The sequence below is a fragment of the Gymnoscopelus braueri genome (assembly GCF_963280865.1).
Source record: "Gymnoscopelus braueri genome assembly, chromosome: 22".
Classification (NCBI taxonomy): domain Eukaryota; kingdom Metazoa; phylum Chordata; class Actinopteri; order Myctophiformes; family Myctophidae; genus Gymnoscopelus; species Gymnoscopelus braueri.
The window spans coordinates 26197783-26224648 of NC_137624.1; the positions used below are offsets into that span (position 1 = coordinate 26197783).

Sequence of the window (26866 nt, forward strand, 5' to 3'; positions counted from 1 at the left end):
TTTTAGGAACACATGATAACTTGTGGAGAAAGAGACCGGCTGTCTACTGTCAAATCATTCAGTTAGGATAACAGACGCATGTCTGTTATCCATACCTTCTTCCTGTGCTGTTGCATTGATATCCCTGTTGTGCAAGACAACTTCTTCCACTGTTATTAACCATTAAAACCGGGCATCATTTTAGATTTGAGCTATATAGCAACATACGTTTTTAAGAAAAAATATAGGATTTAGAAGGCATTTCGTTGCTGTCGGGGCAGAAATCTCCATATTCTAACTTTGTGTGTGTTTTTTTTCGTAAATTAACGCCCCCTACTTGATACAGCGTCACACAAAAGCTTTTGCAAGCAAAACGCGTTTTGAGCTTACTACTTTTGCTGTTTTTGAATTTGAAACCTGAAAAGAAACGGTTTTGGACATATATGAGGTTTCCACCCGACAGAGATGGTTCGTAGAATCAGCCTCAGGTCTTAATGGGTTAAAAGAACAAATCGATAAAAAACAATTTCCTGAGCACTTTTCCTTTTTTTTTTAAGGATGTAAATATTAAAGGAAAAATGGATGAGCACAGCAATCTATGTATATTTTGTGTGGGTAAGAAATTGTACGTCAAGACAGACGCTGGGCACACAATTTAATACCCGGTGTATAATTATAATTGGGCTAAATCACATTTTTGACACTTCCCAATTTACTGCAGTGTATAAAAGTTTCCTATGCGACCACATCGTGTTGGCACTTGGCCTGAAAATGTTTGGTACACATCTGGTGTAGCTGTATTTTGTTGCCATCTGTGCCATGACTTATTATAGCGGCTTGCGCCGGCCATTATATCTTCCCCACGCGTATCCAATTTTACATTTTTGCTTACATTTTTGTTCCAGTTCCAATTTTGTCTATTTTTTTCTTGGTTTCATCATCACTTCCAATTTCATTGCGTGAGTTTTCTCACAAAGATTGGTGTCCCGGACCTGAAAATGTATTTTCTTACATAGTAAAGAGCTGGAGAGACGGAGAGACACCTGTTACCGAACAACAACTCTATAACAATGATTGCTATGGGACTATACAGATATTTGACTCTTAATTTAACAAACAAAAATATATCACTCACACTCCCTTCCACGTATCGATTTGTACAATGGTTACATTTGTACTTTCTCAGTGTTAAGTTAACCCATTAAAACCGGGAACGCATCTGCTTCATTTTAGACTTTTGCGTTGGCTATTCAAAAATAGCAGATATACAAGCTCAAGGCGCGTCACTTGTACATCTGCTATTTTTAAAACATTTTTGAAACATCTTGAAAGTGTGAGAACTACTGATTTAGAAGGCATTTGTAGAATCGGCCTCAGGAACACTCAGGATTGTAATTATGTTTTCTCCAACCATTAACCTCTGTCCTCATCCCTACACTTTATCACCTTGTACATTCAAAGCCCTCTGTTTGCCTCCAATAAAATTAATTGTGAATCACAAGGTAAACCTGATCACCTCCCAGTAAGGTCTGGAGGATCCAACAACAATGTTAAAAAGAAAAACATGTATCTCACCCATATCTTAAAGTTTCACTTTAAGTTTCCCCTTTAAGATCACAGACATAATAATCAACATGTCACCTGATGAAGTCCAGAGCGATAAGATGACAAAGGTCACATCCACATGTATGTTTTAACCAAGGCCTCGGTATCAGGGTTACAGGCATATTAAATAGATTGCCTTGTAAAATAAGACAATTATAATAATATAATAAAATAAAAAAATAACAAATGGATAGGTTTCTGTCAATCCTGGTGGGTGGTTTAGGTATGTTCTCAAACCCTGCTAGTAATTTGTCGTTTTATCTAATGGTATATCTAAAATGTAAAACAAATTCTAAACTTGGTATAAGTTAAGATACATGGCTGAGGGTTCTTTAAAGATAAAAAAAAAGCCCAGCCAACTATTTGTGGCATACAGCAAAAAAATAAAAGAGAACTGTACATCGTTATAAACAAGAAGCGATATCTTCAAGAGCATATTACAAATTAAACAGAAATCTAAAAAGAAAAGGCTATTTTAGAGGCAGTGGCAAAACAAATCTCCCTATTTTTGAAAGAATGCGTTGTTTTTCTTTTGTCTTAGATGCATAATACGTTGTTTAAATTCAGTTCCACGTTTAGGTTCAGATAGATAGATTCCAAAAATATCTGAAATCTCACTGAATTGTGGATAGTCAGTGTCACCAGAAGAAGCTGGTGACAATATGCAACATTAGATGCTTATTAGATGTGTTAACTTTGCTTCAGATTTGTGTATATTTCTAACAGCCATTGCAATTACAACACCATGCTAATCTCAGTGTCTGAAATTAATTTAACATTTCAATACAAGAAAATCCTTGTATCACTTTCCTGATCTAAAATAGATACAGAGCAAAATGTTATTTTGAGAATTCTGGAATTGATGAAAAACCAAGGAATATAAAAGTGAATTGTCAATTGGTTTAACTGCTTCATTTCAGCTTCTCCATCCAAATGAAGATAGTACTGGGAAATAAGCAATGCTGTTAATGTTTGTTAATCTTTTGTGTGTGTGTGTGTGTGTGTGTGTTCCGAGGAAGTCTCTTTTTTTAAAGCACCACAAAGGAACTACAATATTACATTCAGTGTTTCTTTTTTTCCTTATTTTTTTTGTGTCAACCCCTTTTCTTTTGGCTGAACGATAATTTACATATTTCAAACTGCACTTCCTCGTTGATATGTGCAGTCACTGGCATTTTGCACTTCCAGAAATATACTCTTTCATATTTGAATGTTGATCCCCCGTCCCAAATCTTTAATAAAAGTAGGCCACACAAAAAAATACGTTTTTTTTTTAGTCCACCCCCCCTCCCCCCCAAGTAGCTATTACACAATGTCCAGTGACTTCTGAGGTTTTTCTAGGCTCTCCTGGTTTTTTTTTTTCAAAACATTTACCAGTCATTTTTGAGAGACACACACACCTGCTGCTGCAGTAGTAGTGTGTTATAGCGATGATGAGGAGGTGGTGTGCATTGATCAGTGTCATCTTTGCTCGAAAAAAAGGAAGGGGCAACCATGGTGCAGCCTTTTCTGGTCTCCGGACGAAAAAAAAAAAAAAAACGCCACAACGTCTCATCATCATCGGAGCTTGGTGTTGCCGTATGTGTTGCGCTGCACGGAGATGAGCTTCTCCATGCAGGCGGTGCGCGTCTCGTGCAAGGCGCCGGCGTGCCAGACGCTGCTGCTGGGGGGCCGCGCCTCCTCGCTCCGGCAGTAGACGTACGCCATGGTGTCGGTGCGGCTCTGGATGTAGGCGCTGCGCAGGAGGGCCCGGCAGTAGCGGCTGATCCTCTCCACCCTGCGGAGGATCAGGTGAGCTTTTCTGTTTTTTTGGAGAGGAGGAGAGGAGAAAGAGAAAAAAAAGGATGAGAAATCCAATGTCAGACAAACCCCTCCTGGCTTAACCCGTTGCGTCCGGGAACGCGTCTGTGTCATTTTTAGATTTCTTTAGGCTATTCAAAAACACTTTTTGCAAAACTTTGAATATATATATATATTTTTTTTAACCCATTACGACCTGAAGCCGATTCTACAAATGTCTTCTAAATCCCAACAGTATTCTGAAAACTTGTTTTTATATCAGTGGTGCAGCTCAAACCTTTTCATGTCAAGGACCCCCAAAATGATATGTATTTGGCCACCGACCCCCATCTCAAAATATTTTAGTTCCAGGGACCCCCCAGAAGCAAAGATTTGAGTTAAAAATGTTTGCTTTAAAACAATATATATATTCAAAGATTTGCACACATTTTCACGATTTTTCAAAAATAGCAGATCTACAAGTTCGTAGCGCGGCACTCGGTGCCGCGCTACGAGCTTGTAGATCTGCTATTTTTGAATAGCCAAAGTGTAAAATAATGCTTTTTTAGCTCAAATGGAAAAGTGACACAGATGCGTTCCAGGTCTTAACGGGTAAAGCGAACATTTGTAACTCAAATCTTTGCTTCTGGGAGTCCCTGGAACAAAACGTGTTACAAATGTTCGCTTTCAAAAATATATATATTCAAAGATTTGCACACGAATAGCAAAAGAAATCGAAAATGACAGAGACGTGTTCCCGGATTGAATGGGTTAACGCTGGGGGTTCATCGTAATCAATGGAGCGGTTATACACATTATATCGTTGCTGTCGAGCAGAAACCTCTTTATCTCCGTATTTTAACTTTTTTAAAGGTTTCATGACGTTCAGTTTTACCACACATTAAAAGTCTTTGTCATGGTCCTTCAAACGTGTATAGAAAGTTTTAACAAAAAATTCCACTCCATTGATCCATGGCAGGTGTTTTTCTCTCACATTTCTAAAGCCTTTTTAACTGCAATGAAAAAAAAAATCTTTGCCTGCAGGTGTCGCTGGTGAGGGATTTGTCAATCATCGCCTCTGCTCCCCCCCCCCCCCGCCAAAGGAAAGGATAGGGGAGGGGAGGGGCGAGTAGGAGAGTGGGCGGGATTAATCGGCTGTGACCTCACTGCCGAAGGGCCAAGCTCAGATTACTTTTTAGCCTAATTATTCAGAAAACCCCAGACCACAGAAATTCCACTGAATGTTCAAAGTTCAGATTTTTTGGGTGTAGTTGAGGTGTAGTTGATGAAAATAAATGTCATAGAACCTTTAAATGTTTTTTTGTTTGTAAATTAACGCCCCTAACTTGCGACTACAGTGTCACACAAAAGCATCAAAAGCAGCAGATCCACAAGCTCGAAACACGGTGCCGCGCGTTTTCAGCTTGTCGATCTGCTACTTTTTGCCGGTTTTTGAATTTGAATGCTGAAAGGTAACAGTTTTGGACATAATGAGGATTCCTACCAGAGAGAGACGAGTAATTGGATTTAGCTTTGTTGTGTAGACCGTTGAAACACATCAAATCGAAGGATACCGGAGCACAACAAAATGTTTAACATGCTCAGGAATGTGTAAGTGTCACTGCAACCTATATGGGACACGTGGAATTCAAAGGTGTGAATTACAGTCAAGAAGTCGAGTAAATATCCCCTTTTTTCCGTTTCCTACACTTAAAATAATGACATTTTGTTTTCTCCATAAAATAAAAATGGAAGAAGTAGTGAAAATAGCAGATCTACAAGCTCACAACGCGTCACGAAGCGACGCTTTGTGAGCTTGTAGATCTGCTATTTTCACTCGTTTTGGGTCCCAAGTGAGGCAAACATTTCTCATTTCTGTTCTGGATCTTGAGCTATAGATTTTGGGAACCACTGCTGTAGTTATTATACACGTCACACGTTGAGTGATGTCAAAGACTGAAGCCACATTCATTCCCCGATCCCACTTGGGAGCCACGCGGTCATTAGACCTCCATCTTGTTCTCTCGTGTCCCCACTCATAAATCTATGTTACATCACACCCTGATGGGATGGGGTTTCCCATTCCACCAGAGTATGACCTCATAGCAAAAAACGTTGCCATGCTGGATATACGGTATAGTCAATACTGTAGCTGTGTCCCTGTGGCCAGCTGCAGCACTATATACATTAAGCCAGATTGAAGTGGAGAAGCCACTAGTCATGTGCATAAACAACACTCACACACAGCCCCACCCCCAACATGCAACACACTTTCAAGCCCAATATTGTCACGGTCGGGCGGAAACCTTGTACGTCCAAAACCGATTTACTATTTGAAATATATATATTATATATGAAATATATAATCGCGACGCGTTGTGAGCTTGTAGATCTGATATTTTTAAACTCTTGGGGGGAAATTATAATAAGCAGACCTGGCAACAGTGGTCACAAGGACCACCAAAATTATTTGTATATGGCCACGGACCCCCATCCCTTCTGAAAATATTTTGTGCCAGGGACCACTCAGAAGAGAAGATTTGTGTTGAAAAGATTCAAACCCTTTCAAGAATTTTCAAAAATGTCACGACACGAAGTGAGCTTGTATATCTGCTATTTTTGAAAACCACTGTTCTAAACACTATTCTAAATCCTAAGAGTTTTCTGAAAAAAACGTTCATATAGATGTTGATATATACTTCGGTATACAGCTAGAATCTAAAATACACAGATGCTTTCCTGGTTTTAATGGGTTAAGGGTCTGCAAATTGCACACTCACACAGTGGGCCCTTGAAAAAAAAAAAAAAACAGGCCTAACAGTATGGGAAAGATACTCAACAAGAAAGACACTCGGAAGAAGCCAAAAATCACATTTTGTTTACAAAAAAAACGAGTGACGTGCATTCATATTTGTCTTCGTTTAAAAAAGGAGTACAGACAGCCTTTCACTTATTTTTCACATTTTTCTTGCTAGCCTCAAATTCCTAAGTGCATAAAACATAACACCAAACACGTAAGCAAGGGTGTCTTAAACGCAAGCAGATGAGTTGGGGACAAAAGAAATGCGTTAAGTGTCATTGACATGATGATGACCAGTGGTGTAAAATAACTAAGCAAGCACATTTACTCAAGTACTGTACTTAAGTAAAATGTTAAGGTATTGTTTTACTTTACTGGAGTATTTCCAATTTTCTGTACTTTTACTTCTACTCCACTACATCTCAGAGGCAAATATTATACTTTTACTCGACTACAATTATTTGAAAACTTTAGTTACAAGTTACTTTGTAGATGTAGATAATTATTACAAAACATACATTAACCGCTTCAGCCCTATACATTTTTTTCGCACCGCGACGCATATTGAGCTTGTAGATCTGCTATTTTCAAAAGATTTTTATACATTTGAAAAGTTGTGGATATTCTGATGACATGATGAAGAGAGGATGAGCACATACTGAGTCACTAAAGTCCTTCAACTCTTTATATAATATATACGATATACATCATTTTCATTTATCATTTTGTATGTGAATTCTACTTCAGATAACCACAGATATACAGTGGTTCTCAAACCTTTTAATTTCAAGGGCCCCATGTGTACATTCTCAGAGTTTTAGACCTGTATGGGTGCCTTTAGAGCCCTTCTCAAGGAACCCTGAGGGTCCCTGGACCCCACTTTGAGAACCACTTTGATATAGAATAAATAAATTCCATTTGTACTGTGGAGTGTCGCTTGGGCCCCGGCAGTGGTGGAAAGTAACTAAGTACATTTACTTAAGTACTGTACTTAAGTAAAATGTTGAGGTATTTGTACTTTACTTGAGTATTTCCAATTGGCAATACTTTTACTTCTATTCCACTACATCTCAGAGGCAAATATTGTACTGTTACTCCACTACAATTATTTGAAAACTTAAGTTACTAGTTACTTTTCAGATATAAATTATTACATTATAAAACATACATTAACCACTTTAGCCCTATTTTATACCTAGGCTATTTGAAAATAGCCGATCTACAAGCTCACGATGCGACGCGTTGTGAGCTTGTAGATCTGCTATTTTCAAACATTTTAGTACTTTTACTTTTGGTACTTTAAGTACATTTTGTACTTTTGTACTTTTACTTGAGTAAATTTTGAATTCCGGACCTCTACTTGTAACAGAGTACTTCTACATTGCAGTATTGATACTTTTACATAAGTAAAACATTTGAGTACTTTTTCCACCACTGGTGCCCGTTTACATTCTCACTCAACTTGATATGAAATGGGACATTCTGCGAGTACTTTAACTTTTTGGTACTTTACGTGTATTTTGACGCCAATACTTTTGTACTTTTACCGAATACGGGACTTCTACTTGTATATCTACATTGCAGTATTGATACTTTTACTTAAGTAAGGCATGTGTGAGTACCTCTTCCATCACTGATGAAAAGGTTTGAGAACCAGTGTGTTGGTCAGTTGTAGGTCTTTTCAGAAGGCTATGCTCCATGGAAGGAGTTGCTGACTATGCTTTGCGTTTCAAATGGCCATTCTGTTACCTTTTAAAAGGCACCACCGATAGAGACGGCTCATAAATTACCCCAACGAGGCCAAGCCCTGCCAACTTCAGGCAGTAAATAACCCCCACTCGCTCATCCAAATGCCTTCCCCAGGCCACCCCCCTCCACACACACACACACACACACACGAAACTACTATGTTTGCCTCTGAGATGTATATAAACAATGCCATGCTAGACTATGTCGTCCAACGTAAAAACCATTAAAGAAATGTCATGCTACACTATGTCTTTCAATGTAAAAAAACATAAAAACAATGCCATGCTACAAATGTAAAAACCATAAAAAAAAGTCATGCTACACTATGTCTTTCAATGTAAAAACCATAAAAACAATGCCATGGTACAAATGTAAAAACCATTAAAGAAATGTCATGCTACACTATGTCTTTCAATGTAAAAAACATAAAAACAATGCCATGCTACAAATGTAAAAAACATTTTAAAACGTCATGCTACACTATGTCGTTCAATGTAAAAAACATAAATAAATAAAAACATGCTACACTATGTCGTTCAATGTAAAAAACATTTTAAAAAAAACATGCTACACTATGTCATCCAATGTAAAAAACATTTCAAACTAGAAAAAGTGCTCCTCGGAGCACAGGTCTCCACCAGGTCAGGTAGGTTATTGTGGGCCAGCAATGTTTGGAATTCAGTCATTATAGAGGTGAGTGGAATCTGTAGAAGTTGAGGGATTAATGTTGATGAAGTTATTGACAATCAGGATGAAATATGAACAATCTGACGGGTTCCTGTTGATGACATGACTATAGACATACATTTGTAGGAGTAATATTCTAAAAAAAAAAAGTGTTTTGCAAAAATCGGCCTCCTGGTGGCGCTATAATAGGCCGATCTGAAAGATTTGGGGTAGAGGTTCTGTTCTGGCATCCAAGTATGTGTGCACAGTTTCATCGGCGGCGATTAGCTGTTCACACATGGACGGACGGACAGACAGACAGGGGGCAAAACATAGTCTTCGGCCTAGCGGAGACAGAAATACCATGCTACACTATGTCGTCCAAGGTAAAAAACATTTTAAAAATGCCATGCTACACAACACAACAGTACCTGCTTCAATCTACAATCTAATTCAAGTATAGTGATAATAAATAGAACCTTAAAAATAGCAATGAATAAAAACCTTAAAATAAAACTTTAGTGAATAAATAATAAACCTTGAAATAAAACCTTGACCCAGAGTGCTCTGTCAGTGCATTCTATACCTAGCTTCAACCATTACCTTTCTCCTGGAGGGCACTCACAGTCCAGTGGACAGAACACTGTGCTGCCGCTTTGATAGATGCATAAAATAATGATCATGACACTAGCTCTGGCCAGTGGTGGAAGAAGTACTCACATTATGTACTCTACCACAATAATAACTCTATTATAAGTAAAAGTACAAAAGTATTTGCTTTAAAATATACTTAAGTACTGAAAGTAAAAGTAGGCTACTCATTTTGCAGAATGTCCCATTTCACAAGTTCCCAAATGTATAAAAACTAGAGATCCGGGCGCCCTACCCCCTAGCCGCGCACAGGGCTCTAGTAGCCAAACGAATTGTGTGTGTGCATTGCTTGTTAGTCGCACGATACCTGGAAACCTGGCAACCCTGTGGCTGCTCCGTTGCAGACAGGCAGAGGCACAGGCACGGTTTTAACTCGACAGACACGGGTGCGAGGCTCTCGTGTAGTAGGCTGTCGACGTTTCGACACGCAAACCAAAAGCGAAAGCAACAGCGGTGTTTGTTTCGAGACGCAAACCGAAAGCGAAAGCAAACCGAGAGACGGACACATTTCAATGGCCGCCACTTCGTTTTCGCTCGACTCTGGTCGGCTCGGTAGGTGAACGACAGCCTGTTAACTCTGTGCTGAACGACAGGCAGGCAGACACAGACACACTGCGAGCGGCGAACACACAGCGAACGGCGAAGAGCACCTCGCATGCGCGCGACTCCCAATTGTAAGATAGGATGCTTTGAAAATAGTAGATCTACAAGCTCACAACGTGTTGCAAAGCGGCACATTGTGAGCTTGTAGATCTTGATATTTTCTGCTGAGCTTGATATTTTCAAATAGCCTAAGTATGCAGGGGCCGAAGTGGTTAGTGTATGTTTCTGTAATAATAATCTACAAAGTAACTAGTTACTAAAGTTTTCAAATAATTGTAGTGGACTAAAAGTACAATATTTGCCTCTGAGATGTAGTGGAGTAGAAGTAAAAGTATTGAGAATTGGAAATACTCGAGTAAAGTAAATTATTTCCTCAAAAGTTTACTTAAGTACAGCACTTGAGTACATGTACTTAGTTACACCACTGGCTCTGGCAGAGTTAGTAGGCCCAGGTTCAGTGGTAGAAGACGTATTTAGATTTTCTTTACCAAAAGTATCAATACCACAATGTATTCAATGCTGAAGTATTGGCTTCAAAATGCACTCAAATCTTTCAGAATTTGTCCATCAGTTTTTGAAAATAGCAGATCTACAAGCAGTGAGCCTTAAGATCTGCTATTTTCGAATGCCTCTGAGATGAAGTGAAGTTCTGGAGAAGTATAAGGTACTCAAGTAAAGTAAAACTCTCTCAAAAATTGTAGGCTATTTAAGTACAATACTTGAGCAAATGTTCTTACTTGCCACCCACTGAACTTCTAGCGCGGGTACTCGTTCGGCTAGCACTTGGCTCGGCCAGGGCATGCCTCGTGGGGCTCATAGCCTTTTGTAAAATAGCAGAATTAGACATTCGCCCAGCGTGCTTAGACGTTGAGATTCAACGTGTCCGTAGTTTGCAGGAACGTACAATTGCAACGTTTTTTCTTTTTTTTCTCTTGTGATCAGATCTGAGTAGGTGGCCTGTGGTTAAAACCTGGTCCACACCAAAGATTTGCAACGCGGCCTAACCATTGCAGAGCGTTGCAGAGAAAAGTTGCAGCGGTCTGAATCACCGGTGCTATAACCAGTTGGGTCTCAACTGGTTCAACTTGTCCAATCGCACATGCACCTGCCGAGGGGGAGAGAGAAAAATAGAGCGAACGGATGGGAGAAGTTAATTGTAGGCTGTAGAATATTATAATGTCATAGAGTGACGTGCTATGGAAATGGTAAACTATCTTTGCTCCTTGCTTTGATGTGTCTGTCCCCACCTGTCACCGTCCAGTTTAGGGACAGCCTCGTCGTTGTTGTTTATATTGCTGTGGAAACGGCAATCGGTCGCAGCATGGACCCTACGGTTCTGTAACTTTGAGAGTGTACAAATGGAACCAAATGCCCTGACAGCTTATGGTTCCATTGGTGCCATTTGCACACTCTCAAAGTCCCACACAGACCCTGTAGGGTCCATTTGGTTCCTAACTATCAATCATTTAGCTGAGGACCCCTTCGAACCCCCTCAAGTACCCCTAGGGGTTCCTGCGGACCCCATGCTGAGAACCACTGATCCACACAAAATCCATTTTGAATTGAGAATTCTTTTGAGTGTGAAAATAATGACTCCTTCATTTGGGGCCACTGGAGCAGTGGTCCGTCTCCAACGTTTCCAAAAAAGCCATTCCACCATTTATAGTGTGCCGCAGGCCTTTACAGGTAACCAGAGAAGTGGATTTTTATGAATGAATATTATGACCTCCATATACAAACAAGCGCCGTCCCTATTCACTGCAACCCTTGTGAAGTGCCAGCGCCAGGAGCCCTGGGCCTTCGTTAAGGCCCAGAGACCCTGGCTCACTGCAGCACAGCCGTTCGTTTGCTGTCAGGACAGAAACCTTGTATCTCCATATTTTTTCTTTTTTTAATTTTTGTTTGTCAGAAATTAATGTCCTACTTTGTCGTACAAGAGTGTCGTACAAAAATATCAAAAATTTATGAAAGTGGAAAGTGGTTAAGTGTGTCTCTGGGTTTTATAAATATTGATACAATGAAAAAGGTACATTGGAACACACGTTATTTTTTAACCATTTTGGACATACAAGGTTACCCACCCGACGGCGACGCCTTGCAAAAACAAAGCCATGATTTGTAGACTTAGCACTTGTGTCCGGTGACCAATTGGGTATAGAAATATGAATAAAAAAAAGGTAAACGAGAGGAAATAAAAACACCGGGATGAACTTGAGTAAATGAAAAATGAAAATATATAGCGGATGCCATGTGGCTTCTTTTATGAGATTTATGTTCTTATAAGATGGTACTCCAATGGAACAAAACGCGTCATGATTGGTCGGATGCCAACGTGCCCCCCCCCCTCCCCCCTCCCCCTGGCGAGGCGCAGACAGACCCTTCTCGTTTTATGGGGCAAGGATTTGCAGCGAAAGCCTAAACCAATATTTTGCTGTCCGGAATTATTGCTGACCATGGTGTTTGTGCGTGTGCGTGTGCGTGTGTGTGTGTGTGTGTGTGTGTGCGCGCACGCCTGCATGCATGTGTGTGTGCATGTGTCGTGTTTCCTTGCCTGTATAAAGGTGTGATCCACCTACCACTGTATGTAGCAATGTAACTTCATACCGCCAAGACATCATTATGGATTTTTAACCACTTAAACCCTACACTTTGTTGACCGGAGTCCCTCAGGGATCTATACTAGTGGCTTTTTTCTGTATTAATTCTGTAAATATGTTCGCTGAAAATAGCTCACAACGCACACAAGCTTGTAGATTAGGGGTGGGACGATATATCGATATCGCGAATATATAGCGATACTTTCTCCCGCGATAACTAATCGATATACTGCCGAAAAATATCGATATAAAAAAATGTGATACGTTGTTTTTCCTACTCTGCTATTTTATGTGTTTATGAATTGAATACAAGGACTATCGTGTTATATCGTTGGTGAAATTTCATGCAATATATCGTGATATCGCAATATATCGATATTTTCAGATATCGTGATATATCGTTTGTGAAATTTCTTGCAATATATATTGAATATTGTGATATCGCAATATATCGAATATCGTCGAATATCGTGATATATATTGTTATCGTGGGCCTAATATCGTGATATATATCGTATCGTGAGGTACCCATATCGTCCCACCCCTATTGTAGATCTGCTATTTTCTAATTAGAATGTTACAGCATTGAACCAATAGCCATTTTGAAAGCTACAGTAATGGTATGTAAACATGAATGTATAAATTCATTAAAAAAAAGGGAGGATGTTCGCAAAAATGATCACGTTTCTTTTTTTTCTCCTGCCTCAGTACTCTTTCAAGTCACTCTTCTAACTTGACAAAGGTTGGGCATACCTTCTTTTTCTTGCTCTTATATGTGATGACATTTACATCGTCAACATTGCTGTTATTGCTGCTTTCTTAATTTACTGTAGGTTAATAAGAAGAAAAAAAAACGTTGTCAGAGCAGGTGTCAGAGAGCTCATCTGTGTCATTTTAGATTTGAGCTATAACCATTATTTTACACTTTGGCTATTCAAAAATAGCAGATCTACAAGCTCATAGTGCCGCGCTACGAGCGTGTTGATCTGCACTTTTTTTTTTTTATTGTGAAAATTTGTGCAAATCTTTGAATATATATTTTTAAAGCGAACATTTGTAACTCAATTATTTGCTTCTGGGGGGTCCCTGGAACCAAATATTTGACAAATGTTCGCTTTAAAAAATATATATATTCAAAGATTTGCTAAAAAATTAGGATAAAAAAAAACAAACAGCAAAAGTAGCAGATCGACAAGCTCAAAGCACGTCGCTTCGCACCGCGTTTCAAGCTTGTGGATCTGCTACTTTTGATACTTTTGTACGTGTGACACTGAAGTAGGGCATTCATTTACTTTTTTTTTTTAAACGCAAAAAGTTAAAATATGGAGATAGGAGGTTTCTCCTGTAACACAGGATTTTAACCCTTTCAGACCTGGAACCTATCTGTGTCACTTTAGATTTCTTTGGCTATTTCTGAAAAATATTGAAAAAAAAAAAGGTAGATTTTTTTCAAAAACTGTTAGAATTTAGATTTTTTTTTAAAGAATCGCCTCAGGTCTTAATGGGTTAACCGCATCACACTGACCCGGATATGAAATAAAAGGCCATCGCGACCCCTCGTTCGCTTGTTATAGGTCGTTGAAAATGGCATGTCTCGTCAAAAATGCAGGGGAAAAAAAAGGAACTCAAGTTACAGCCGTCTCCCCAAACACACTAACCAGGAAGTGGATGGAGCAGTAGATCTTGTGACCACGCGATCTTCTATATCTCTCTGTGACTGAGCCTGAAATGGTGGCTCATAGGTTGCGGAACAGCGGCATCTAGTGGTAAACACTGAAAACACGGTTTGGACGTGTTACGCGTCTTTGGCACTCTGGGCTTTGGAAAGGATTGACGTGTTACACGTCAATGGCACCGAATGAGTTAATAAATAATGGTCGGGTTTGAGTCTCGGCCACTACGCTGTCGGTCTATGGACGGGTTCGGACAGAAGAATTCGGCCCGATCGCTCTATTCTCCTCCATGATGCTGCTTAGCTTGTGTGGTAAACTTCCTTTATACCCATCATCGCTTTTGGAACCAAAGGTTACCGGTCACTCAACCCGTTCACAAACACACATTAGATATACCAGTCCACGTAAGAGCAGTGAACAAGGAAAAACTGCATTCATGTATTATGCTCCGCACAAATGGAACAAACTTCAGGACTCTCTGAAACTGGTGCGATTGGTCTCAATAGAGACATTCAGGGTGCTTCTTGAGGACACACTACATAGTGACTGCACCTGTTTCATGTAACACTGTTTTTGTGGGGCGGCAGTGGCTCAGGGGTAGAGTGGCCGGGTAGAGTGAACTGGAAAACCGCAAGGTTCCCAGTTCGATCCCAGGCTGGGGCGCTCCCCTAGAATTAGTGTCGAAGTGTCCTTGAGCAAGACGCTGAACCCCTAATTGCTCCCGATGAGCAGGTTGGTGCCTTGCATGGTTTCCTCCGCCATCGGTGAATGTGTGTGTGAATGGGTTAATGGCACAATCAATGTAAAGCGCTTCGGATAGAAGCGCTATATAAATGCACCATTTACTGTTTATTTGCATCTGATTTTTAAATCTCTGTGTTGTTATCCATGTCCTCACTGTATTGTCTGATTCACCGCCTTTTGCGATTATTTTAATGTTGTTTTATGCTTCTGCTTTTCTTTTTTTGCTTTATTGTTAAATTAGTTGTGACATTGTAATGTGATTCAAATGTTTGTTATCGGGGCGTCCTTGAAAAAGAGAGCTTGCTCTCAATGGGTTTCCCTGAATAAATAAAGGAAAAAGAAAAGAACGAAAGAAAGCTCCTGGTAAGTATCACTGATCACATTCCTGTGTTCTGCTTACTTAACTCATTGGCTGCCATTGACGAGTATACTCGTCATTTCAATGCAAGGCTCACACCGCCATTGACAACAAGTCACTCGTCATGTGGTGTTTTCAGTGGTTTACAATAGAGGGCGCTCTTCCGCAGCCTGTGAATGATCCCAGGATAACCCAAGAAGAGTACACCCAGAAATCACGTGATCACAACAAAATGAAGCTGGTTTCGTTTAGTATTATAGGATTTATAAAAAGAAAAATCTCTTGGTAGTCATGGCTGCCAGTTCCCACCTGATGTTATGTGGGAGTTCTGACTGCTTCAAACCGTTCTGAATAACTACTAGCTTGCATAACGTCTTCAGACTAGGATTTAAGACCAAGATGTGCATGTCGTAGTCAGGTCTGTAGCTCTGCCTGTGCACATCATAGAAGATGACACAATCTCCTACAATGCAACGAACCATAGACATCAAATGAGGGCCTTTCCTCTTGGGCTCAACCTTCTTCCAGGATAAGGTGTCTGGATTGAACCTCCACAGATCAGTGAAGTCCCAGCCCAGAGGCCCAGTTTCTTCACCACCAAATATGTACAGCTCCCCGTTGTAGGCAAAGGCCGCATGACACCTGCGTCCTGCTGGGAAAATCTGTGCAGAAGGCACGCTCAGCCAGCAGTTGGTCTCTGTGTCAAACACACCGATATTGTTGTTGCTGTCGTTGCGCCCTCGGCCCCCAAACACAAACATCTTTGTCCCGATGATGGTGGCAGAGTGACATTCTGAACCAGGTGGTGGAGAGCCTTTGGTGTTAATTAAAGACCAGACCATTGTGCTGGTGTCCAACTTGTTTACATCATCAGTGGGTCTAGTCCCGGGGGTGGATCCTCCGAAGACATACAGGACCTTCCCTAAGACACAGGCTGAGTGGTTGCACCTTGCCTCCGGAACAGTCCCGGAAATCCTGGGCCTGAACCATCTGTGAGTGTCGACGTCAAATGCGTAAAGTACACTGCTGTATTTTGCCATGTAGGTATCTCCCCCCCAGATGTAGATGGTATCTTCTATCAGCACAGCTGTGTGACCCCAGCGCATGCGGGGAACCTCGGGGGGACACTTCCCTCTTCTAAATTCCACCGGGGGCAACTTGACCCAGCGCAAAGACACAGTGTTGAAGATGTGCACATGTATCGGACCCATCGGATTAGCGTTACTGATCTGTAGGTAAAATTCCTGCATTCCAAACGAGTACACCTTGTGCCCCACGGCCACGGCAGCATGGAAGGAGCTCTCTGGTGCATTGTACAATCGCACGTTCCAACCGGACATCTTAAACAACAAGACGACAGTGGATGAAAGTGGATTGATAAAATACTGCCCCTAAAATAATGGATGAATACTGTGTGCACTACCACTTATATATTGATGCAAGTGGCACAAATGTCAACGCGAAGTTTGGCGAATCCGCAAAGTCGATGGGTTGGACATGGCCAATCAGAGAAGCTGATGCCGGTTGGTATGGCAAAGCAATCACCATAACAACCCCAGCCTAGCTCTGGAAATCTCCCATGCCACTCAGCAGTTTCTTCAGATGTTTTCGCCCCTGTGTGCGTGGGTGTGGGTGCACGCGGATGCATGCATGCGCGCGTGTGTGTGTGCGTGCGTGTGTCCGCCGCTAATCTCCGAAACCCCTCCACCAATCAACGTCAGGTTTCTTGTTCACGCTGTAACTACGCCAAGAGTTTTTTTTTACAAAAACGTTTTTTGGTACTCACAGAAAATGGCTGGCATGGTCTGTCTCATGTCATGTTATGGAAATGTCAATGAGACACTCAGGTAGTACCTGATTGGGTAGAGAGTTGTCTGGGAACCGGAAGGTCACCGGTTCGACCTTCTGCTCGCCCAGTCTACGCGTCGAACTGTCCCTGAGCAAGACACGTAACCCCTAAGAGCTCCCGTCAGTGCGGCTCATCTGAGCCATCTGAGCAGCCATCCCGTGGGAGAGTGCAGAAAAGTAATTTCCCCCCCCCTTGGGACCAGAAAATACACTTTCATTCTCCAAGACAACTGTCAGTCCTGATGTGGCCAGAAAACATTTCCACACCCTTAAGGCGGTTACACACCGGCGAATATGCGAATATACGCAAAATTCGGACTCGTTCCGAATAATTAAAAGACGCTTTTTTCGCTCCGCGAAACTGGTGTGGAAGCTTGCATTGACTTTATAAGGTTTTAAAAAAAAAAAGTATTATTCGCATGAAAAAAATCGCCCCGGTGTGTAAGGACCTTTAGGGTTGTTTAATTGAGAAGGGCGCATGTACACACACACACACACGCACACACACACCTGATTTTTTTACAAGGTCAAAACTTGCCGCAATGCGACCTGGAATGTGAGCTTGTAGATCGACTATAACAATTTATTTTAAAAAAAAGTGAAACTTTTTGCCTAAAATGACATGGCCAAAATAGGGATAGATTATGAATCATTTTATTATTAAATTATATATATTTTTTATAATCAATTACATTGATTAGTTTGATTAACTGGAGATTTTGATTTGATTATCTTTATTTTGAGCTTGCAGATTAAATAAAACAAGAACCAATAACAATGAAAGCCACAATATAAATAAAAAAAAGTAAGTAAACAAAATGAAAAAAATATATATATTTCTTTATATTTTTGGGGGATTTTCTGCCTTTATTGATAGTACTACAGTGGAGATTGACAGGAAACGGGGAAAGAGGCGGGGAGTAACACGCAGCAAAGGTCCGTCGGGCTCGCGACTTTGTCTATTTTTTTTTTATTGTGAAAATTTGAGCAAATATTTGAATATATATATATTTAAAGCCCCCAGAAGCAAAGATTTGAGTAATTTTTTTAATATATACTCAAAGATTTGTACACATTTTCACAATTATTTTTCAAAAATAGCAGATCTACAAGCTCAGCTTGTATATCTGCTACTTTTGAATAGCCAAATATATCTAAAATGACACAGATGCGTTCCCGGGTTGGATGAGCTTGTAGATCTGCTATTTTTGAATAGCCAAAAGCATAAAACAATGCTTTTTTAAAAAAAAAACACTTTGTTAAAACTCCTCTCACCTGGGGCCCAGCTCGTCCTCGCTACGCCAGACGAAGTCTCCAAACTTCTCGTAGTGGGAGTTGTAGTGATGCTGGACGCGGTAGAGCAGAGGGGGCGGGACCTCCATCAGCGTGTTGTAGGCGGTCTGCTGCTCTTTGCCGCTGGTGTAGCCGTTGTACAGGTTGTACACTTTGTCTGCTATCTCTGCAGGGGTCCAGAGAGAGAGAGAGAGAGAGAGAGAGAGACACACAGGGGTACAGTGAGAGGTACAGAGAGAGAGCACTATAAAACAGCGGTTCTCAGTGGGTCTTGGGGGGGGGTTCCAGGGGGTCCCTAGCAAAAGAAGTTAACCCTTTAAGACCTGAGGCGATTCTTAAAACAGTTTTTTGAAAAAAATCGAAAACATTTTTTTCCCCAAGATTTTTCAAAAATAGCAGATCTACAAGCTCATAGCGCGGCACTCGGTGCCGCGCTATGAGCTTGTATATCTGCTATTTTTGAATAGCCAAAGAAATCTAAAGTGACACAGATGCGTTCCAGGTGTTAAAGGGTTAATATAGCGTCACGATCATTTTAACCACTTCTTCTATATGTTGGCTATTTTTATGTGTTGACTATTCAAAAATAGCAAATCTACAAAGGTCACAGTGCGTCACTAAGTGCCGCACTGCGAGCTTATACATTTTTGTACATTTCTGAAAAATACAGCTTTGTTTTTTTTGTTTTTTACAAAAATCCTCTATTCTGGGTAAATTTGGGGGTCCTTCACATGAAAAAGTTTGAGAACCAGTGCTCTAAAACAATGGTTCCCAGCCTGTGGGCCGCGAGGACATCGCAAGAGAGCCCCGAAATAAAAATAAACCCACTAAGATTACACTAACAGTAATATAGCGTTTTTCTTTTTCTTTACAACCTTGAAAAAATCGTCTTCATCGTGATACCGATTAACTTGATACCGAGGAACTTAAAATGATCCAAGCCGGAACACATTTAATTGACTGATCATTAAAATAAAGCCCGAATGGCTGCTGTTACATGGTCAGATGGGTAAATCTGCTATTTTTGCTATTTTCAAAATTGTATTTATTTATTTTTTAATTATCAATTAAATCAATTAACTGTTGCAACCCCAGTCAGTACCTTCTGCTCGACTATCATCCACCATTGGACAAGATGTCCGCACTGAGACAAAGCTCGACTCAGAACGACTGCCTCGGCTGTCCACTGCATGGAGAGTAAACCTGAGAGAGAGAGACAGACAGACAGACAGGGGCGTCATTTAGGGGGCAATTTCCACCCCCAAGCGTTGACATTTAACCTCAAATTCAGTTACGTTACTGTATGTATGCATATATTCTCCATCTCTGAACATTTTCTGTACATTAATCGTCTTATATCCGCACTGAGTGCATCTTAATCTAAATGATGCCCGTCCTTCTAGACATGTGTTGCACGTTACAGATAAGTGTTTTCTTGTTCACAACCATACGTTCACTAACCACTCTCAACCTGGCGTTTCAATTGTGGTGAAAATGGGGGAAAATGTCAAAAGTAGCGGCAATATCATTAAAAAAAACGTACAGTGACCAGACGGGCCGGTTTGGCGGGATTATCCTGGTTTCAAGTCCCGACAAATATCTAAAGATAAATCTTAGAATAATTTCTCTGCATCCTAATGAATAAACCAGATGAAAATATAATTAAAAAAATGTCAAAGTTGCGGAAATAGCAGATCTACAAGTTCGCGACACGTTGTGAGCCTGTAGATCGGCTATGTTCCGCTATCTTTGAAATGGGATTTACGGGTCCCGGTTTGAGTTTTATAAGATGTGCTCACCCTAAGGCCTATATAGGCTGAAGCCCCTTTTTGGATAATATGACCTGTGAGTATAAGGAGCTCAGGAGGCGGTGGGATTAGCACATGCTGGGAAGGAAGTCCAGGACTTTAACTCGTTAAAACCGGGAAAGCGTCCGTGTCGTTTTAGATTTTAGCGTTGGCTATATAAAAAAAAAATAGTAGATAATTATACAAGCTTGTAGATCTTTTTTTTTTTTTTTTTTTTTTTTTGAGCAAATCTTTGAATATAATATTTTCAAAGCGAACATTTTTAACTCCAATCTTTGCTTCTGGGGGTCCCTGGAATAAGATATTTTGAGATGGGGGTCGGTGGCCAAATACACATAATTTTGGGGGTCCTTGACATGAAAAGGTTTGAGAACCACTGACATAGAAACATACGTTTTTTCCAAACTGTTAGGATTTAGAATTTGTTTTTAGAATGGGTCTCAGGTCTCAATGGGTTATGGTTTAACAGTAAACTACGATAACACCGTGTAAATGCCATACATCGGGTTTTCTTGTGTTCCAAGCTGGACCTCATAACCGCCCCTTTATACCCAGCAAGATAAGATGCTGAGATAAGATACTGTCCGGGGCCAACAGGTCACGATGCTGTCATGTGAGGGCCCGGACCGTTCTGAACAGGGGGAGAAAAATGAATTTTTGAGTCGTTTCGAAAATTCCAGCCTGCCCTGGAGGGAAGCCGGGCGGGGAGGGTGATATTGGTCATTGCATGTACTACTAAGGGCTGGGGAGAATAGACATAAATGGGATCCAATTAATCCAGAGAAAGGATTTTGATTGTACGACCTACGGTTCAAGAGTTATAGGCCAAAACGTTAAGCATGCTGGTATTGCGCCACCATGAGACCTATTCGAAAACAATAGGGGTGTTTTCCTTTACCTACTGGCAGCGTGCATGAAATAAAAATGATGCCGATAAGTCCAGCAGTTTCTGAGATTAGTTATGGGTGGGCAACTTTGATGATGGAGAGGGCCACTATATTTTTGAATTGGAATCCGGATTTTTTTTGGGGGTATTTTTGAATTGGAATCCACATTTGTATTTAATTTCAAATGCAATTAATTATACTTATGTTAACTTTGAACTTAAATACAAATACATTGGACATAAAAAAGACAATAGAATTTTAATACTAGTCATTAAGCTACTATAATATAGACTTAAGTAATTAAAGCGGGTCATGTTTGGAATTGCAGCAGCTGAAATCAATGATATATCAGTATTCCGATATTAACCTGCGGGCCGAATTAAGTGAAGGTGGGGGCCGCATGTGACCCCAGGCCGCCAGTTGCCCACAAACGGGCGAAAACATATCATCTCCAAGTCGCGTCAAGAATACAGTAAGACAGAGGAAACCAGACAACGAGAACAAAGGTCCCTCCATTAATAAATAATACAGCACACATTATTTCACACTAAAATCAAGGGTGAAAGTATCAATTGAGCTTTAATATCTCAGCAGTATTTCTGCTGACTCACCACTGTGCGAAACATCAAATAACAATGAAACAACCCGCTGTTTAAAAACCACTATCAATACTTCTGAGTTACAAAAAGAGCAGTTGAGAGGAAATAGATATTTTTCATGACATTTATATGCAAAATGAGCATGAAAAAAATGAAAAATCACGAGTAGGCATATTTCTTTTTTTTCCCTCTCTTTTGCTCCTTCACAAAACGATGTCTCTTTTTTTCTTCCTCTGGGCTCTCAGTGGTTGCATCTTAACTCCTTCTCTTGTCTTTTGTTTTGAGGGAGCACGTTCCGATGCCGCCAAGCAGTGGTGGAAAAAGTACTCAAATGTTTTACTTAAGTAAAAGTATCAATACTGCAATATATAAATACTCGGTTACAAAATAAAATTTAAATTGAGTAAAAGTACAAAAAACTATTACTTGAGTAAAAGTACAAAAGTATTGGCACCAAAAATATACTACAATACTAAATACAATACTAAAAGTACAACAATGTTTGAAAATAGCAGATCTACAAGCTCACAACGCGTCGCATCGCGACGCGTTGTGAGCTTGTAGATCGGCTATTTTCAAATAGCCTATGTATAAAATAGGGCTAAAGGGGTCAATGTGTGTTTTATAATATAATCATTTATATCTGCAAAGTAACTAGTAACTAAAGTTTTCAAATAATTGTAGTGGAGCAAAAGTACAATATCTGACTCTGTGATGTACAGTAGTGGAGTAGAAGTAAAAAGTACTGAAAATTGGAAATACTCCCGTAGAGTAAAAAAGAGCAACTCACAACTGTACTTAAGTACAGTACTTTGAGTAAATGTACTTACAGTTACTTTACACCACTGCCGCCAAAGTGATTGTTTTGTTTGTAATATGGCCTGTTTGGACATTGTTCGCATAGTTTGTCCACTCTTGTTATTCAGTGGGGTGGATGCAGCATTCCCCACGAACCTCACAAAAGACACAGAGAGGCCCGAGTCCCGTTCCCCGACTCCCTTTGCCCATCAAAACAATGCCGGCACATAACAGTCACATTGTTTAAATTATAGCGGCCACATAAACTGGCAGTCGGATAATAAAAAAAAAGGGGGGGGCTGGTGGGGGAGTTAGGGAGGGCAGGAGGGATATTTATCAGGGGCAATTTGTTAACCCATTGAGACCGGGAGAGCATCATTTGTGTCATTTTAAGATTTATTTGGTTATTTAAAAAAAAATAGCAGATCTACAAGCTCATAGCGCTGCACCGAGTGCCACGCTATGAGCTTGTAGATCTGCCATTCTTGAAAAATCTTGAAAATGTGTGCAAATCTTTGAATATATATATTATTATTTTTTAAGCGAACAATTTCAACTAAAATCTTTGCTTCGGGGGGATTCTACAAATGTCTTCTAAATCCTTTTAAACAGTTCAAAAAAAGCGCGGTTCTCAAACTTTTTCATGTCAAGGACCCCCCAAAATGATATGTATTTAGCCCCCCATCTCAAAAATATTTTGTTCCAGGGACCCCCCCATAAGCAAAGATTTGAGTTAAACGGTGTATATATATATATACATATATATATATATATATATACACATATATATATATATATATATTCAAAGATTTGCACATATTTTCACGATTTTCCCCACAAAAATAGCAGATCTACAATATGAGCTTGTAGATCTGCTATTTTTGAATAGCCCAAAGGAATACAAAAAAATCACACACAGATGCGTTCCCGGTCTTCGATGGGTTAAAGTTTAGTTTGGGACCCCGGATGTGGGAGTCAGTCTGTCAGTCCCATTGTTGCTGTTGTTTTTTTGGTTGGTTTATAAGTAGGCTGGCATCAATGGCAGGTACTTTTCCCCTTTCCTCTCGGCCCCCCTAATTACACTGCTATTATGTATTAAAGCCCTCTGTGCTCTGAAATTAAGCCTTTCAAACGACTGTAATGGGGAGATTTACATTTGGTATGGTAATGAAACACAGAGAGAGAGAGAGAGAGAGGGAGAGAAGGACAAAGCATTCATTATGGATGGAAAAGGAGACATCAACAGAATAGATATTTGGTGGGGGGGGCGGGTCTATTTCACATGTTTCTGAACATGACCACAAAAAGGTATTTTGGCCAGGGGTTGGATCCCACTATGTTGTTCACACTGCACCCACGAGACATGGCAACTTTTGTTGCCAAACTTGTCATGTTTTGTTTTTTTCATCCCAGGCATGGGCAGAAACACACACACACACACACACACACACACACACACACACACACACACACACACACACACACACACACACACACACACACACACACACACACACACACACACACACACACACACACACACACACACACACACACACAGAGAGCGAGAGAGAGGGCACTGCGGGGGGCTGAGTGGCGTGGTGGACAGACAGGGAGTCTGCGGTGGTGTGTGTGTGTGTGTGTGTGAGCTCACTACTGGCACTGGGCGATGATAAGGATCGCCTGGGAGAACAAAGGAACCATCCGCGGTCTGGCCCTGCCACGAGAATGTCAAAACATCCAGTAACACAATTGGCAAAACACACAATCTCCCCACCAATGCACAGACACGAGCACGCGCATGCGCACACACACACACACACACACACACACACACACACACACACACACACACACACACACACACACACACACACACACACACACACACACACACACACACACACACACACACACACACACACACACACACACACACACAAACAGACAGTGGTGGAAAAAGTACTCAGATATTTTACTACAGTAAAAGTAGCAATGCCACAGTGTAGAATTACTCTGTTACAAGGAAAAGGCCTGTGTTCAAAAGTGTTTCAGAATATAATAATTTATATCTACAAAGTAACTAGTAACTGAAGTTTTCAAATAATTGTAGTCGAGTAAAAGTACAATATTTGCCTCTGAGATGTAGTGGAGTAGAAGTATTGAAATATATATGTATTATATATATATATATGAAGTATGGAAATACTCCAGTAAAGTAAAACTACCTAAAAATTGTACTTAAGAAAATGTACTTAGTTACTTTACACCACACACACACACACACACACACACACACACACACACACACACACACACACACACACACACACACACACACACACACACACACACACACACACACACACACACACACACACACACACACACACACACACACACACACACACACACACACACACACACACACCCGCTCCCTCTCACCCTCTCTCTCGGTTCAGTCTATCCTTTGCTGTCTCCAATTCCCTCCTGACTCTCTCTCTCTGTCTCGTCTATTCCAGGCCTGTCTGACTGCAACCTGATTGTTTGGAAGTGGATTGGTTTTGTCTGTGTGCCACAGTTCTGAAAGCTCAGCAAACAATGGGGGCGGACAAATGGCGCACTAATGTTTGTGTAAATTAACAATGTTACCATTAAAGTAACCATTGTTGTCTAATTTAATGAGACAGCAGAGAGATGGGAGAAATGGGAGATGGATGGAGAGAGAGGGAGAGGGAGGGGAGGGAGGGAGGGAGGATGGAAGGGAGGGAGGGAGTGTGAGAGAGAGAGAGAGAGAGAGAGAGACACAAAGTGAGTGAGTGAGAGAGAGAGAGAGAGAGAGAGAGAGAGAGAAATAGAGAGAGACCGAGAGAGAGAGAGAGAGAGAGAGAGAGAGAGAGAGAGAGAGAGAGAGAGAGCATCAATTAGCCCATTAAAACTGGATAAGCAGCTGTGTCATTTCAGTTAATATAACATCACAATCACTTTAACCATTATTTTATACTTTGGCTATTTTAGAAAGATCTTGAAAATCGGTGCAAATCTTTCAACATATATATATTTTTTTAACGAAAATGTTTTACTCAAATCTTTGCTTCTGGGGGTCCCCGGAATTTAATTTTGGGGATGGGGGTCCGCGGGGATGGGGGTCCGCGGCCAAATACATATAATTTTAGGTGGTCCTTGGACATGAAAAGGTTTGAGCACCACTGATTATAGCCAAAAAAAATAAAATAAATAAAAACAGAAAACTGTCAAGGATTTAGAAGACATTTTCTTTTCAGAATGGGCCTCAGCAGGTTTTAACCCATTAAGACCGGGAACGCATCTGTGTGTAATTTTTTGATTTATTTGGCTATTCAAAAATAGCAGATATACAAGCTCATAGCGCGGCACTCGGTGCCGCGCTATGAGCTTGTAGATCTGCTATTTTTTTTTCCGTGAAAATTCGTGGCAAAATCTTGGATTATATATTTTTTTAAGCGAACATTTGTAAAAATATTTAGTTCCAAGAACACCCATAGAAGCAAAGATTTGAGTTACAAGTGTCTGCAAAAAAAATAACGAAAAAATTCAAACATTTGCACAACTTCAAAAATAGCAGATCTACAAGCTCATTGGAATAGCCCAACGAAATCTAAAAATGACACACAGATGCGTTCCCGGTCTTGAAGAGTTAATGGGTTATAGAGCAGTATTTGTGGCATGCTGAGAGAATGCTGGGCAGACTGGGCATGCCTGCTGGATGACATCAGCGTTTTGGGCCCACATCAGTAGAGCATGCTCCACAAATCAATCAAGGCCACCAGTAGAATATCATTCCTGAGCGATAGGGGAATTTGTCGGCGGCCACAAAAACTCATTTCTGACTTGGAAATTTAGGATGCCGTGCTTGGAGCTAGGGTGGCAGGAATGGACGAAGTGATACTCACGTTTGTTACATGAGTAGAAGTATCAATACCAACCGTGTAGAAATACTCCATTACAAGTAAAAAGTCGGGTATTCAGATTTTACTTTAGAATGAAAAAAATATGCTGATATATAAGCTCATATAGCACGTCACTTATCATGAACATTTGGACAAATATTTTAATATACAGTAACCTGTATATTTTTTAAAGCAAACATTTTAAACTCAAATCTTTACTTCTGGGGGGTCCGTTGAACAAAATATTTTGAGATGGGGGGGTCCGTAGCATTTTGGGGGGTCCTTGACATGAAATATTTTGAGCACCACTGTACTTTTGGCTCCGCCCCCTCAGCCAAAAGTACACCCTGCGTATGTCACTGATCACATGACCTCAATCAATTATCCAGTTCTAGGCAACATAGAGGGGGGGGGGGGACTTTTTTCTTATTTCCACACAACAGCTCTAAGGTGTATTAAAGACATAGTTCAATGTTGAAAATGAGTGGTATTCCCCTTTA

At 40.5% G+C, this 26866-nt stretch overlaps 1 protein-coding gene across 1 annotated transcript in view; it reads right to left on the reverse strand.

The window, feature by feature from the left end:
- Positions 1 to 3141: 3141 nt before the first annotated feature.
- Positions 3142 to 26866, reverse strand: part of astn2 (astrotactin 2) — a gene marked incomplete at both ends in the record, with an annotated part of 625858 nt that continues 602133 nt past the window's right edge. Inside the window, 3 exons of the mRNA XM_080420257.1 lie at positions 3142 to 3385; positions 18328 to 18511; positions 19448 to 19548. Coding sequence (XP_080276383.1) covers positions 3142 to 3385; positions 18328 to 18511; positions 19448 to 19548 — 529 coding nt within the window. The remainder of the gene's footprint in view (positions 3386 to 18327; positions 18512 to 19447; positions 19549 to 26866) is intronic.